This window comes from Scyliorhinus canicula, chromosome 4, assembly GCF_902713615.1.
Source record: "Scyliorhinus canicula chromosome 4, sScyCan1.1, whole genome shotgun sequence".
NCBI lineage: Eukaryota > Metazoa > Chordata > Chondrichthyes > Carcharhiniformes > Scyliorhinidae > Scyliorhinus > Scyliorhinus canicula.
In genome coordinates this window covers 15541076-15558489 of record NC_052149.1, presented here as the reverse complement: position 1 = coordinate 15558489, position 17414 = coordinate 15541076, and the positions used below count along the sequence as shown (strand labels likewise).

Sequence of the window (17414 nt, the reverse complement as noted above, 5' to 3'; positions counted from 1 at the left end):
CCCAACAACCCCCCCCCCCCCCCCTCCTTAACCTTACTTTTTAGGACACTACGGGCAATTTAGCATGGCTAATCCACCTAACCCGCACATCTTTGGACTGTGGGAGGAAACCGGAGCACCCGGAGGAAACCCACGCACACACGGGGAGGACGTGCAGACTCCGCACAGTGACCCAGCCGTGAACCGAACCTGGGACCCTGGATATGTATATATTTTGTAACATAGTGAAAAATCAATTATGAACACAGAGTTCAATGCAAATGATTTACAAATTGAGATTGTCCTTAGACATCATTCGTGGTGTGGTGAAATACCAATAAGTCATCATCAGGTATTCTTTTGGTTGGACCATTTTTTGTCGTGTGACCTGGTCTTCTTTCTGTGCTTGTGCTATCGATTTTGTATGTCATTTGCCTTAAATATGGTTTGATTTTTTGCCTTGGAGCAAATATGAATTCATGACATTTGTTTTGACTGAACAATGTCCATGTTATGTTTCTACTGCTAGCATTGTTTTGGAATGTGCTGTTCAGTTATAGAACATAGAACATAGAACAGTACAGCACAGAACAGGCCCTTCGGCCCTCAATGTTGTGCCGAGCCATGATCACCCTACTCAAACCCACGTATCCACCCTATACCCGTAACCCAACAACCCCCCCTTAACCTTATTTTTTATTAGGACGCTACGGGCAATTTAGCATGGCCAATCCACCTAACCCGCACATCTTTGGACTGTGGGAGGAAACCGGAGCACCCGGAGGAAACCCACGCACACAGGGGGAGGATGTGCAGACTCCGCACAGACAGTGACCCAAGCCGGAATCGAACCTGGGACCCTGGAGCTGTGAAGCATTTATGCTAACCACCATGCTACCCTGCTGCCCCTGAAGTTATCCTTCAGTTGCACAGTTGCACCATTGTGTAGAGTTTGTTGTTTCGTTGTTTCTGTTTCCGTGCTCAATAACTGTTCCATCTGGATTGTTTGAATCATTTTCAAACTTTTTAGTATCATTGTTCTTTGTGTTATTTGATGTTGCATTCAGATTTATGATCTGAGGTTCATGTGAATGATCCGATGTTTCATTGATCTTGGTGACATCAGTCATTTCTGGTTGATCTGATGTATGTTTGATTTCTTGGTGCTCCTCTTCGTGAGTGAACTTCTCTTAAGATTTCATTTTCTTGCAGGTTGTTTGGAATAGATGTGGTTTCAATTGAATCATTTATTGTTTAACTTTGATTGTCATGTTCTTTTGTTCAGTTGAGTTGAGATCAGTCTGTCTCACTGTGGTCTTGCACATCTCATATGCTAATTGTGATCACTTTGTCACTATTCACAAATACAGTGGATAGACATTCATAGTCTTCTTCTTGTTGATCAAATAAGCTAGAGAGACCTTCGTAGTCTTCTTCTTGCATTGTTCTCACTTTAGAGTCTTTCATTGCTTCCATTCTGGAGTCTGTTATCGCTCTCACTGTGGAGTTGATCAATGCTCTCTCTGTGGAGTCAATCAGTGTTCTCTGTGTGGAGTTGTTCAGTGCTCTCTGTGTGGAGTTGTTTTCTTCTTGTTTATTTGATAGGTTACTGTTGTCCAATGTATCAACGATCTGCCATTCCATCAAAGTACCGGATTAATCTACCATTAGTAGAATGGTATTTAGTTTTCAACCGTGTTGCTAATACTATGATCATTATGTCCGAATATCTCTGCTCTGTCTGAGTAGTATTTGTTAATATTTTCTTCATGTTGAATGCTGCAAACATCTTGTTACATGGTGCTGCAAAAGTTTTCTTCAACTGTTGGTTGAAATTCAGGCAATGTTCTGCCTCACAAGGTAAACAAAAACTTGTGTTTTGTGTCTTTAAAACTGTTATTTTTAATTTTCAGGCAGTTTCCCTTTAAGTAGGCATGTCCATAATATTATGATGTTCATAACGTCATGCGTAATCTTCGATTGCGCATGCGCAAATCGATCTTCTTCCTGAGTGCGCTCTTTTTCAAATGTGCAGCTTCTCGTGCATGCGCAGAATGGTATTTCTCCGGTTTGCGACTTTTTTGGCAGTACGCATGCATACTGGTCCCGTTCATGTGCAGTACGTTCAGAATACAATTTGCGCATTTTTTCCGGGTGCGCGTACTCATCTATTTGAGCATGAATAATGAAACACATTGACAATGAAACAGTTTGACACCTCTATTTTTATATTGATTCATCGCATTGCACATTTTAAACGATTCTTGATACAGTATTTTTTGTTGCTTTTGCAGTCTTTTGATGAACTCTTCATCACTTTCACAATGATGATCAAATTTTTTAACTACAGTTCAAAGTTTTTTTTTATCAGCATCATTCTCAAAATGAAATGTGTTATATATAGGCTAGTTGCCCAGCCAGGAGTAGTCATTTGGCAGTTTTTCGCTCATCCCTAGCAGTTTCTAGGTTAGAGGATGAGGAATAGAGTTGAAACTCTTGTTTAAACACACGCCAATTATAATTACGATTATCGTGGATCCGGTGTCTTCGTAGAGCTTGAGCTTTCTCCATCGATCCTAGATTCGTCAAACTTCTGCAGTCACAGATTGGTGCTTCGCAAGTCGAATAGCTTCTTAGTTTTCTTACTCTAATCTTACTAAATTATCTGAGTTGGTTTCTGTAGCCAATCACTGGTACCATATTATATTACTCTTTGCTAATATATTTTTACTCTTTGCTTCGTAATCCAGAATGGTCTGATGATGTGATTATTATAATAATAAATCACTTATTGTCACCAGTAGGCTTCAATGAAATAACTGTGAAAAGCCCCTAGTCATCACGTTCCGGCGCCTGTTCGGGGAGGCCGGTACGGGAATTGAACCATTATTCTACATTCCAAGCCAGCTGTTTAGCCCACCATGCTAAACCAGCCCCTATAAAGAAACCACCAATCTCTAAGTTAAAGCAAAACTGATTTATTGAATAACGATCAAATTTAAATTGAGTTTGCACACTCCACAGATCTATAACTATTAATAAAGTAATCTATGTTTAAGTAATAACTCATGACTACACGTGCTACTTCTATAAGTCTTAACTATGCTGTGACCTATCTCTCTCTACTGCTAACGCTCAACTGACTACCTAAGATTCCCTGAGTTCTAGGGCTGGGTTCTGCCAAAATGGGACTATGTCCCCACGCCGGTGTAAAAACACAGGTGTTGCACTCCCGAGTTTCCTGAAAAATTACCAGCGAATTCACTTACCTTTGGAGTGCTTCACGCAGCTTTGACTGCGGATACGGGCCCCCACACTTCCGGCTCCGAGTCTGCCATGCGCACGGCGGTGGACTCCAGCTTCCGTACGAAGCGCCATGGCGGACTTGGAACCGGACCACATAAAGAAACTAGGCCCCCCCCCCCCCGATAGGCCGCACGCCCGAGGATCTGTCTGGCCCGATCGCTCCCCTGGCAACCCATAAGCCCCCTCCCCCCCCGTTCCAGATCCCCCCGTCCACCGGCAGGGCAACCACGGACCGAGTCCACAGCCGCCACGCGAGAGTCCCGCCCGGACATACCATGTTACTTCCACGCCCTCGGGAACTCGGCCAGTCGGGAGCAGAGGTTCTCTGGGCAGGCCTCTGGCAATGGCCCCCTCAGCTGTGTGGCATAATTTGCGAATGCACGGGTCTTCGGGGCCCGGAGAACCACCTGAGCGCCGCCGGGCCTGATCCGTCAGGGAATTTGATTCTCCGCCGCCGCGCCAACCGTGATTTGGCACGGGGCTGCGGAGAATCCAGCCCCTTATATTTATACTGGGGACCATAGGTTCACATCAGCGCTGACTGACGCCACCTTTATAAAGTGGGGACAGGACAGAGGGACACTGACAGTTAGGGACCTATACACGGATGACAGGATCGCAACACTGGATAAACTGACAGAGAAATTCCAGCTAGCCGGGGGGAACGAGCTAAGGTACCTGCAACTCAAAAACTTCCTGCAAAAGGAGACAAGGATGTACCCACAACCACCACGATGGACATTACTGGAAAAGTTACTGGATGCTAGAATCCTAGATAAAGGGAACTGTAGCGGTAGAAAGGGCCGACACCGTACTGAACACAACAAGAAAGAAATGGAAGGAAGACCTGGGGATTGTAATAGGGTGGGGACTCTGGAGTGAAGCACTCCACCTCCATCTGCGCAAGGCTCAGCCTGACGCAACTAAAATTGGTACATAGAGCCCAATTAACAAGAACTCGTATGAATAGGTCGTTTCCGGAGGTGGAGGACAGATGTGAATGATGCCAAGGAGGCTGGCCAACCACGCCCACATGTTCTGGTCTTACCCCAGACGTGCGGGGTATTGGACAGCCTTCTTCGAGTGCATTGTCCAAAGTGGTGGGAATGAAGGTGGAGCCATGCTCGATAGTGGCGGTCTTTGGGGTATCAGACCAGCCAGATCTATTCCTGGGGAGGGGTGCGATGCCCTTGCCTTTGCCTCCCTGATTGCCTGCCGTCGAATCCTGTTCGGCTGGCGTTCAGCAGCACCACCCAAAGCTGCAGACTGGCTGTCCGACCTCTCAGAATCTTTCCAAATGGAGAAAATCAATTTTGCCATCCGAGAGTCAGACGACGGCTTCCACAGAACGTGGGAGTCATTCATCCAATTGTTCCGGGACCTGTTTGTGGCCAAAAACAAGCGGAAGAATAGCCAGGTAGCCAAGAATCAGGGGAAAGTAGCCGAGGCGGGGAAGGAAGGATAGACTGGGGGGTGGATAGCAGCTAAACCTAAGAGAAACGAAAGGCGAACCACAGGATAAGGTGAAGGCGGGGAAGGGGCAGAAGTGGGGGGGGGGGGAAGAGGGAGGAGACAGGGAATAATAGAGGAGAACCAGAGAGGTTGGTGGGGGAGGCAAGGGAATGATAGCCGGAAGAAGGGCATGGGAAATGATAACAAACTTGGAATCTACAGGAACAGAGAACAAGGAAAATCCGGGCAAAAGAGGGGACGGACGGCTGAAGCTGAGGTGATCGCAAGACGACAACGGCAGCGAAAGTCGTCCGGCAGAAGCAAGTGACAACACCAACACCAGATCCATTCGCGTATTGCCCTCTGTAATTGTTTCTCCGGCACCCAAATGTTTATGTCCCACCCAGTCCCCCCCCCCCCCCCTCAACTCCCCACCACAAACAGATGCCTACTTGTGTGCTAAAAACATTGCCAATTGTACTTGGCTGCTGTTGGTGAGCTAGCGCATAATACACTACCACTTATTTTATTCTAACTTTTTTATTTCTTTTGTTTTTTATGCATGTTCCCTACTCTTCTATATATAGCTATATATGTATTCTATTTTGTGTACATAACAGGAAATATACTTTGTTCAAAAACCCAATAAAAAGATGTATTTAAAAAATAAATATTTATACTGGGTGGTCCCCTCCAGTGTTTGTATTACACTGAGATGTAATAATTAACCTTTTACTTATATACATTTATACATATCGTTACAAATACATCTCAAATGGGAGCCCCACCCAAGAGACTTCCCCTCTACATGTCACCACCGGAAGTCAACAGCACTATTTATATAACATTATTATTCTCGCAGACACACAGGAACTGGGGTTATCTATTTTGGGTCTGAGAAAGCAAACTGTTATTCTGTTTTTAACAGCACTGGGTCAGGGTGAAGCATTCTGGGATTCTCCGGATCCCCAGTCACGTGTTTCTCGGCGGTGCACGTTAGCTGATGGCGGAATTCCATCTTCCCGCCGCTTCGGATTTCCCATTGAAGCCACCCCCACCTCCGGGAAACCCACGGATGGGGGAGCACTGTAGCCGGGAAAAGTGAAGCGGCAAGAATGATGACACAACACTGCTGCTGACTGTGTAATTAATCTATTACTGACACAACCATAATTATTCGGAACGTTTGCACTTTGGGAACAGAGGCTAAAGTTGTGGCAACAGTTTGGAAGAAGCCCCACAGAAGTTCAACCACAAGAAGTGCCAGGATATTTACGTTTCTCATCACTCCTTAATTGTGTGTGAATGTGCGAGTGTGTGCATGTGTGACTGTGTGTACGCGTATGTGGGAATGTGTGTTGGGGTGTGTATGAAGGGTGTGTATATATGTGTGTGTGTACGTGTTGAATTTGTGTGTGTTGGATGTGTGTGTCTGTGTCAGTGCGTGTATGTTGGAGTGTGTATGTGGGAATGTGTGTCTGTTGGGGTGTGGGTGTTGGTTGTGTGTGCGTGTTTGTGTTTGGTATGTGTGTGCGTCATGGTGTGATTGTCAGGGTATGTGTGTGTTGGGTGTGTATGTATGTGTGAGTGCATGTGTGTTGTGGTGTGTATGTGGGAATGTGTGTACGTTAGGGTGTGTGTGTTGGGTGCGTGTGTGCGCGCTTGTGTTTGTTGGAGGTGTGTGTTTGTTCGGGTGTCAATGTGTGTTGTGTTCGATGATTCTGTATTGGTTTGCGTGTTGGGGTGTGTGTGTGTGTGTGCATGTGTCAGGGTGTTTGTGTGTGCGTTTGGGTATGTGTTAGTGTGTGTCAGGTATGTGTGTGTGTTGGGTAGGTGTGTGCGTGTGTGTGTCGGGGTATGTTCAGAGTGGTTAGCACTGTTGCTTCACTGCAACAAAGTTCCAAGTTCGATCCTGGCTTGGGTCACTGTCTGTGTAGAGCCTGCTTGTTCTCCCTGTGTCTGTGTTTGTTTACTGGGAGGAGCCAGGCCACAGCAAGTAGTTTTGGTTGTAGGATTTTTTTCGTTTGACAAAGACAGAAAAATCTGCAGAGTGTTCCTGTAAGAGTCTCTCTCACTCTCTCTCTCCAAGTGATCTTTCGAAGAAAGCTCTCCATAAGAGTACAGCAAATGGCCCTGTCTTTGCTAACTTTATTTACAAGTGGCTTTTGACCTGTAATGGTCTTTGCTTAATTGGTGATAGAGAAGGGCCGCGATTCTCCGTAACCACGATGGATGGGAGAATAGCGGGAGTCTGCTCCCGCACCTCCCACTATTCTACCACCCACCCAAATTGGCGTGTCCGGTTTTCTGACACGCCGCTCGGAGAATCGTGGGCCGCTGTTTTTCACGGCGGCTCGCGATTCTCCGACCCGGATGGGCCGAGCGGCCTGCCGTTCCCGACCTGTTCACGACGGCGGCAACCTCACCTGGTCGCTGTCGTCGTGAACATGGCGTGCCAGGTAAGTGCGGGGCCTAGGGGGGCGGATCGGGGATCGAGCACCATGACCGTGCTCGGGAGGGGACTGACCCGCGATCTGTGCCCACCGATCGTCGGGCCGGCGTCTCAAGGAGACGCACTCTTTTCCCCCCGCCGCCCCGCAAAATCAAGCCGCCACGTCTTGCGGGGCGGCTGAAGGGAAAGACGGCAACCGCGCATGCGCAGGTTTGAGCTGTCCAACCCGCGCAGGCACGGCTGACGTCATTAGGCTCCGCCGCGGCGTTATTCTTGGCGCGCCGGGCGTTGAAGCCAGGGACAAGGCCCGGCCGCTGAGTTTCCCAGTACGGCCTGCCTATCCCCCTGGGTAGGGGAGAATAGGGGGCCGGGAGAGGCTTCCGATGGCGTCGTGAACCTCTCTAGGTTTCACGACGGCGTCGGGCCTTGCGGAGAATTCCGCCCAAGGTATACGTTAGTAGTCAAAGTGTTTCCTTTAGTTTAAAAATGATTTAACTGTTAATTGAAAAGCTGTTTTTTGGGATGTTAATGTGGTTACTCCTGTGTTAATAATAAAGTTTTTTTTCATACCAAACACTCCTATTTGTCAGTGGAATCCCTCCTGGAGTGAAGTATCATTTCCTCACATTTTACAAATTGAAAAATTGTTGGGGTTTCACCCAGTTTCCTAACATTAATTGATTGGGGTCTTGTCCAGTACCGAAACATGCATATGTGTGTGTTTTGTTGTGTGTGTGTATGCGTGCGTGCACAAGCACAGGTGCAGTGATTCTCTCATGAAAATGTTTTTTTGTCTTTCACGAGGCTGATGTGATCATTGCTGAACCGTATATGAAATATAACGATCGCCCGTACACTCTACAGTACGGTGGATGTGGAGAGAAAGGCCGGTATATTCACTTCACCCCAAACTTTATACTAAACAACAGTCTGAGTGAAATCTATGGCCCAAAAGGTAAATTAATTTAAGTGAGTTAACACCATTGTTGCTTGTTCTTTGAGTGCTAAATGTGGGTGGCACGGTAGCACAGTGATTAACATCGTTGCTTCACAGTGCCAGGGACCCAAGTTCGACTCCAAGCTTGGGTCACTGTCTGTGCAGAGTCTGCACGTTGTCCCGGTGTCTGCGTGGGTTTCCTCCGGGTGCTTCGGTTTCCACCCGTAAGTTACGAAACATGTAGTGTTAGGTAATTTTGACATTCTGAATTCTCCCTCTGTGTATCCGAACAGACGCCGGAATGTGGCGACTAGGGGCTTTTCAGTGTTAATGTAAGCCTACTATAAAGATTATTATAATGTGGTCTGTTAGTTCAGAGGCCTACGCCAACGTGCTGTGGACACTGGTTCAAACCCGACCACAGCAGCGAGTGGAATTTAAACCTAATAAATATCTTCAGCCAGGACTGCTAAGTGGATGATCCACTCCGGCATCGCCCTGAGGTCCCCAGTATTTTGGCTGCCAGTCTTCAGCCAAATTGATTCACTTCATGTGATATCAGGAAACAGCTGACACTTTAACGGCTATCGGCCCTGACAACAGTCCGCCAATAGAATTGAAGACCTTTGCTCCAGAACCTGCTGCGTCCCTAGCCAAACTGTTCCACTACAACAGTACTGTAGATGCTGCACATTGGTTAACCGCTGTATAACTAGCATAACACTGGCATCTATCCGACAATGTGGAACATTGCTCAGGTATGTCCTATCCATAAAGGGCAGGTAAAAACAATATGGCCAATTAATGCCTCATCAGTCTAGTCTTGATTATCAGCAAAGTGATGGAGGGGTCATCGACACCGCTATCAAGCAGCATCTACTCAGAAATAACCTCATTTTGGGTTCCACCAAGGTCACTCAATTCCTGACCGTAATGAAGCCTTCATGCACGCATTGCCAAAAGAGATGAAATCAAAAGGTGAGATGAGGATGACTGCTCTTGACATCAAGACAAGTGTGGCATCAGGAGTCCTTGCAAAACAAGGGTGAATGGGAATATGTGGGAAAACTCTCCACTGACTGGAGTCATACCTGGAATAAAGGAATATGGTTGTGATTGTTGGAAGTCAATCATCTCAATCCCAAGGCATCACTGCAGGTGTTTTTCAGGGTAGTGTCCTAGGCTCAACAACTTCAGAAGTTTTATCAATGACTTTGCCTCCATCATAAGGTCAGAAATAGGGATGATTGCACAATATTCAGTACAATCCGTGACTCCTCACATATTGAAACAGTTTGTCCATTGAAAAAGTTTGTGTTCATTTGCAGTAAGACATAGACAGCATTCTTGGCTTGGGCAGATAGGTGGCTGAGAAATGCCAGGCAATGCCCATTTCCAACAATAGGGCATCAAACTATCCCCTCCTGACATTCAATGGCATTATGGGGCGGGATTCTCCCCTACCCGGCGTGACGGAGGGTGCCGGCGTAGGGGAGTGGCGCCAACCACTCAGGGGTCGCGCCTCCTCCAAAGGTGGGGAATTCTCCCCACCTTTGGGGGCCAGCCCCGCGCCGGAGCAGTTTGCACCGGTAGACTGGCGCAAACACCCGGCGCAGTCGGTAGCGGGGCTGGCCGAAAGGCTTTCGGCGGTCGGCGCATGCGCCGGCAGTGACGTCAGCGGCAGCTGGCCGCTGACCTCACTGCCGGCGCATGCGCGATGCGGGGTTCTCCTCCGCGTCCGCCATGGCGGAGGCCGTGGCGGCGCGGAAGGAGAAAGAGTGCCCCCACGGCACTGCCCCGCGGAGTGAGCGGGGGGCCCTGATCGCGGGCCAGGCTTCCGTGGGGGCACCCCCCTGGGTCCGATCGCCCCCCGCCCCCCCCAGGACCCCGGGGGCCCGCTCGCGCCGCTGAGTCCGCCGTTTCTGAGGTGGTGTACACCTCGGCGGCGGGAGAAGGCCTCCCAGCGGCGGGACTTCGGCCCATCCGGGCCGGAGATTTAAAGGTGAGTTTAAAAAAAATGAAATCCCGCCGGCGCCAGCTGTTTTCACAGGCTGCCGGCGGGATTTGCACAACGCCGGTTTTTTACCGGCGGGAGAATTAGGAGACCTGCGGGAGCGGAAATCACGCCGCTTCCCGCCAATTCTCCGACCCTGCGTGGGGTCGGAGAATCCCGCCCATGATTGCTGAAGTCCCCACTATCAATCTCCACAGGTGTTACTGTTGCTCAGGAATTGAATTGGACCAGTCATGTGAATACTGCAGCTACAAGAGCAGGTCTGAGGCTAAGAATTCTGCAGCGAGTAACTCACCTCCTGATTCCCCAGAGCTTGTTCACCATCTACAAGGTACAAGTCAGGTCTGTGATTACATACTCATCCCTTGCCTGGATAAGTGAGATTGCAACCACACTGAAGAAACTAGATACCTTCCAGGGTTAGTCATGAAGCGCATCACCTCCATATTCCCAGAACACCTGGTGCCACTGCAATTCGCATACCGCCGCAACCGGTCCACAGCAGACGCCATTTCCCTGAGGCTACACTCATCCCAAGAGCATCTCGACAACAAGGACTCCTACATCAGACTCCTATTTATTAACTACAGCTCCGCCTTCAACACCATAATCTCAGCCAAGCTCACATCAAAGCTCCAAAACCTAGGACTTGGCTCCCCACTCTGCAACTGGATCCTCGACTATCTGACCCACAGACCACAATCAGTAAGAATGAACAACACCTCCTCCATAATAGTCCTCAATACCGGGTCCCGTAAGGCTGTGTACTTAGCCCCCTATTCTACTCCCTGTACACACACGACTGTGCGACAAAATTTGGGTTCAACGCCATCTACAAGTTTGCTGACGATACGACCATAGTGGGCCGGATCTCGAATAACGACGAGTCAGAATACAGGAGGGAGATAGAGAACTTAGTGGAGCGGTGAAATGAAATGAAATGAAAATCGCTTATTGTCACGAGTAGGCTTCAATGAAGTTACTATGAAAAGCACCTAGTCGCCACATTCTGGCGCCTGTCCGGGGAGGCTGATACGGGAATCGAACAGTGCTGCTGGCCAGCTTGGTCTGCTTTAAAAGCCAGCGATTTAGCCCAGTGAGCTAAATCAGCGACAACAATCTCTCCCTCAATGCCAGCAAAACTAAAGAGCTGGTCATTGACTTCAGGAAGCAAAGTACTGTACACACCCTTGTCAGCATCAACGGGGCCAAGATGGAGATGGTTAGTGTGGCGCTAACAATTATACTCAAAGCCGAGAGACTAGTACAATAGAGGCTTTATTGCTGTACGATGTTGTCCCTCCATCTGCAACTGTAGACTAAGGGTCTGAGCAGCTCTCATACATTTATACATAAGCTCCCTGTGGGCGGAGCTAGCCGGCAGGGGCTGACCGGAGGAACCTGTATTACAGGTACAGGCATACATCCCCCTACTGCAGTACACATAACTACAGTGGTTATCTCACCAAATTCACCCCCTGTAAAAAATGAGTCTGGCGGGGGTGACATGTAACTCTAATACAAAGGATGCTATTTACAAGAGGGTCCAACAAGGAAAATCAAGAGTCCATCCGGTTAGCAGGTTACAGGTTGAGCCGAATCGGTGGTCGGACGTTCCGCTGTGATCGGCGTAGCTGTGGTGGTGACGTCGGCACAGGCGGTGATGGCCCCGATGGTGCAGGTGCTGGCGGTGTTGGTGCTGGCTGCTGGCGGGATGACTCCGAGAGCAAGCCGAAATCTTCCGTGTCCTCCAGGGTGGGCAGGGGGATGAGGGATGGACCTCATGGGGACGAATAGGGGGGCGCTGGGGTTGGCGCAGGAAGGGGTGTGGGCATGGGATCGGCACCTGAGGGAGCCAGGTCCCGGAGCGAGACTGTGTCCTGGCGGCCGTCGGGGAACTCCACGTAGGCATACTGAGGGTTGGCGTGGAGAAGGCGTACTTTGTCCACCAGGGGTTCCGCCTTGTGGTGCCGTACATGCCTACGGAGAAGGACTGGGCCCGGAGTCGTGAGCCAAGTCGGGAGCGACACTCCGGATGTGGACTTACTAGGGAAGGCAAAAACACGTTCATGGGGTGTACTGTTAATTGCGGTGCACAGTAGTGATCGAATGGAATGGAGCGCGTCAGGGAGGACCTGCTGCCAGCGAGCGGCTGGGAGGTTTCTGGACCGTAGGGCCAGCTGGACGGCCCTCCATACCGTCCCGTTCTCCCTCTCTACCTGCCCGTTACCCCGGGGGTTGTAGCTGGTCGTCCTGCTGGAGGCGATACCCCTGCTGAGCAGGAATTGACGCAGCTCATCGCTCATGAATGAGGATCCCCTGTCACTGTGGATATAGTCGGGGAAACCGAACAGGGCGAAAATGGAATCCAGGGCCTTGATGACGGTGGCAGACGTCATATCTGGGCATGGGATGGCAAAGGGGAACCTAGAAAATTCATCGACCACACTAAGGATGTAGGTGTTGCGGTCGGTGGAGGGAAGGGGCCCTTTGAAGTCCACGCTGAGGCGTTCAAAGGGGCGGGATGCTTTCACCAGGCGCGCGCGATCTTGCCGGTAGAAGTGCGGCTTGCACTCCGCACAGGTCTGGCAGTCTCTGGTGACTGTCCGTACTTCCTCGACGGAGTAGGGCAGATTGCGGGCTTTGATCAGATGGTACAAGCGAGTGACCCCCGGATGGCAAAGGCTGTCGTGCAAGTCACGGAGCTGGTTCACTTGTGCACTGGCACATGTACCTCGGGAGAGGGCGTCTGGGGGCTCGTTGAGCTTGCCGGGGCGATACAAGATCTCGTAGTTAAAGGTGGGGTCGGAACAAAATGGCGGCGCCCATGGAACCCACATGGCTGTGGTGGATGAAGATGGCGGCGCCCATGGGGCGCACGTGGCGGGGGCGGCAAAAGATGGCGGCGCCCACTGATCGCACGTGGGGTCGGGGGAAGCAGACGGTGGGGCCCATTGAGGGAGCGGCTGAGGCGTGGGGACCGGCGGCGCGATAGCGGCGACCGTCCGGGACTGACACACCGCTGCAAAGTGGCCTTTCTTGCCACAAGCTTTGCAGGTCGCTGTGCGGGCCGGGCAGCGTTGGCGAGGGTGCTTCTGTTGGCCTCAGAAGTAACAGTGGGGACCCCCAGGGGGTGCGGTGCGGCGGGCAGCGCAGGCATAGTGTGCGGGGGCGGCTGCTGGGGGGGCCGTTTGCGGGGTCCACGAGGGGTAGGACGGATGGGCCTGGGGAGCCGTTTGCGGGGTCCACGAGGGGTAGGACGGGTGGGCCGAGTGGCTAGCGGAGTAAGTTTGCGCACTACGGGAGGCGGCCGTCATGGAGAGCGCCAGGGCCTTTGCGGCCGCGAGGTCGGGGGCGACCCCTTCCAGCAGTCGCTGCCGGATGGGGTCCGATGCAATGCCTGTAACGAAGGCATCACGCATGAGTAAATCAGAATGTTCCGTGGCTGTGAGGGCCCGGCAGTCGCAGTCTCGTACCAGAGGTATAAGGGCCCTCCAGAAGTCCTCAATCGACTCACCCGGCTGCTGGACGCGAGTAGAAAGTTGATGCCTCGCAAACAGGGTGTTCGCCGATGGTGCTCAAGTTCTCCTTGAGCAGTTCCATAGCTGCGGTGTAGTCGGTCGCATCTCGAATGAGCGGAAAGACGCTGGAGCTAAGTCTGGAGTACAGGAGTTGCTTTTTCTGAGCCTCCGTCGGGGGAGGGTCTGCTGAAGAGATGTAGGCCTCGAAGACTGCGAGCCAGTGATCGAAGTCTTTTCTGGCATGAGGCGAATGCGGATCCAGCTGCAGACGGTCAGGCTTGACTCTGATGTCCATGGTGACTGGGAAATCGTACAGCAATAAATTGTGGCGCTAACAATTATACTCAAAGCCGAGAGACTAGTACAATAGAGGCTTTATTGCTGTACGATGTTGTCCCTCCATCTGCAACAGTAGACTAAGGGTCTGAGCAGCTCTCATACGTTTATACATAAGCTCCCTGTGGGCGGAGCTAGCCGGCAGGGGCTGACCGGAGGAACCTGTATTACAGGTACAGGCATACATCCCCCTACTGCAGTACACATAACTACAGTGGTTATCTCACCACAGTTAGCAGTTTAAAATGGGGGTGCACATCTCCAAAAATATGTCCTGGTCCACCCATGTCGACGTGACCACCAATAAAGCACAACAACACCTATACTTCCTCAGGAAACTAAGGCATGATCACATTAACTCTTACCAACTTTTACAGATGCAACATAGAAAGCATCCTATCTGCTGCATCACAGCTGGTATGGCAACTGCTAGGCCCAGGACCGCAAGAAACCTAAGAGAGTCTTGAACTCAGCCCAGACCATCACACGAACCTGCCTCCCATCCATTGACTCCATCTACACCTCCCCCTGCCTGGGGAAAGCGGGCAGCATAATCAAAGACCCCCTCCCACCCGGCTTAGTCACTCTTCCGACTTCTTCCACCGGGCAGGAGATACAGAGGTCTGAAAACACGCATGAACAGACTGAAAAACAGCTTCTTCATTTAGGAGTCTGTTACCAGACTCCTAAATGACCCTCTTATGGACTGGCCTCATTAACACTACACCCCTGTATGCTTCATCTGATGCCGGTGCTTATGTAGTTACATTGTATACTTTGTGTTGCCCTATTATGTATTTTCTTTTATTCCCTTTTCTTTCCATGTACTTAATAATCTGTTGAGCTGCTTGCAGAAAAATACTTTTCACTGTACCTCGGTACACGTGACAATAAACAAATCCAATCCAATCCAACCCAGAGCATCATGCTTGATTAGCACCCCATCCACAAACATTAATTCCCTATAACCACTGATGCACAATGGCAGCAGTGTGTACCATCTACAAGATGCATTGCAGCAAATCACCAAGGTGCCTTATTCAGCACCCTCCAAACCCGTGACTGGTAGCACCTAGAAGGACAAGGGAAGCAGACACATGGGACCACCACCACCTGCAAGTTTCCCTCCAAGCCACACACCACCCTGACTTGGAAATATATCACCGTTCCTTCACTGTCACTGGGTTAAAATCCTGCAGCTCCCTCCCTAATAGCACTGTGGATTACCTACACCACATGGACTGCAGCGGTTCAAGACGGCAGCTCAGCACCAACCTCTCAAGGGTAATTGGGGAAGGGTAATAAATGTTGGCCCAGCCAGTGACACCCACATCCTGTGAATGAATAAATAAGAAAAAAGAACATCATCCCACTTGATTATCCTGAAGGTGATGAAGATGAGTGCAGTGGTTTCTATGACAATAAAAAAAAGGAGGTAAAATTAAGACAAAATTATCAGTATGTGGCTTTGATGAAAGAATTTACAGAAATGTGACCAATGGAACAATATATTTTTAATTAGGTCCTTTCCCATCAGGTCAATCGATACGATGTCAGCTAAACCCTTGACCAGACTAATTCATTTTTTTAAAAAAATGTTTTTTATTGAGTTTTCATATTTTCTATCCAACAAATTACAAATTATTAGAAAAAAACACGCAAAAATTAACATGTATATTTACAGGTAAGCATCTTCATAATAACAACTGTGGCTGCCCCCTTTAACCGGCATACATAGAACATAGAACAATACAGCACAGAACAGGCCCTTCGGCCCTCGATGTTGTGCCGAGCAATGATCACCCTACTCAAACCCACGTATCCACCCTATACCCGTAACCCAACAACTCCCCCTTAACCTTACTTTTAGGACACTAGGGGCAATTTAGCATGGCCAATCCACCTAACCCACATATCTTTGGACTGTGGGAGGAAACCGGAGCATCCAGAGGAAACCCACGCACACACGGGGAGGACGTGCAGACTCCGCACAGACAGTGACCCAGCCGGGAACCGAACCTATTTTACATTCCCCAGTATGGCCGAGGCACATGTTTATAGGCATTTATTTACAATTTGGTTTTGGGCCTTAGCTTGCCATCAGACTGTCGCTTGCAGCTTTGTCCTTCCTTTTCTTTTTCTTTTTTGGAATAATTTTTATTCAAGTTTTCAACAACAGATTTCATCACAACAGAGAAAAACAGTAACCCCTCCCCTCCAATACAAAAACAATAAATTAACAAGAAAAATAAATAAGCGTAAAACCATGCGAACGACCCCCATAACGAACCTGTAGCCCTCCCCCCCCCCCCCCCCCCCCCGGCTACCTTCCCCCGATTCCCATCCATTTTCCCCTGATTCTTGGCCACCCGACTATTCTTCCTCTTGTTCGTTGGCCACAAACAGGTCCCGGAACAATTGCATGAATGGCTCCCACGTTCTGTGGAAGCCGTTGTCTGACCCTCAGATGGCGAATTTGATTTTCTCCATTTGGAGAGATTCTGAGAGGTCGGACAGCCAGTCTGCAGCTCTGGGCGGTGCTGCTGACCGCCACCAAACAGGATTCTACGGCGGGCGATCAGGGAGGCAAAGGCAAGGGCGTCCGCCCTCCTCCCCAGGAATAGATCTGGCTGGTCTGAAACCCCGAGGACCGCCACTATCGGGCATGGCTCCACCCTCACCCCCACCACTTTGGACATAGCCTCGAAGAAGGCTGTCCAGTACTCCACAAGTCTGGGGCAAGACCAGAACATGTGGGCGTGGTTGGCCGGGCCTCTTTGGCACCGTTCACATCTGTCCTCCACCTCCGGGAAGAACCTACTCATACGGTTTCTTGTTAAGTGGGCTCTATGTACCACTTTTAGTTGCGTCAGGCTGAGCGTTGCGCACGTGGAGGTGGAGTTGACCCTATGCAGTGCTTCGCTCCAGAGTCCCCACCCTATCTCAATCCCCAGGTCATCCTCCCATTTCTTTCTTGTTGCGTCCAGTACGGTGTCGTCCCTTTCTACCAGTCGGTCATACATGGACCAGACTAATTCTAACCAATACTCAGAAACATTGTGACAGAAATCAGTCCCACCACTAACATGGGAAAGAGAATATTGATCATTCTGTGATGCCACAAAGTAACTTCACACCACTGAGGGTATTTTACATACGAGTGGAAAATGCCAATATTTAAAATAATCAAAGAACCAGTTCCATTTATACCTCACAGAAAGGTGACAGCATTGGTCTCACTTTAAACAAAAGGGCTTCTGTTTCTACAGATAAAGTTTTCCTTCATGAATGGGCCCATCTTCAGTGGGGAGTTTTTGATGAAAATAACAATAAAGTGCCTTACTATTTATCTAATGGAAAGTATGAAGCAACAAGGTAGGACGATTCTAATTGTCACTGAAGAATGTACCTTTTCCA

General features: G+C 49.6%; 1 protein-coding gene across 1 annotated transcript in view; it reads left to right on the top strand.

Annotated features, from left to right (window-relative positions):
* The window catches only part of LOC119964375 (calcium-activated chloride channel regulator 1-like), a 62538-nt gene that overhangs the window by 6318 nt on the left and 38806 nt on the right, over positions 1 to 17414 (top strand). The window contains 2 exon segments of the mRNA XM_038793768.1: positions 7994 to 8144; positions 17267 to 17372. Coding sequence (XP_038649696.1) covers positions 7994 to 8144; positions 17267 to 17372 — 257 coding nt within the window.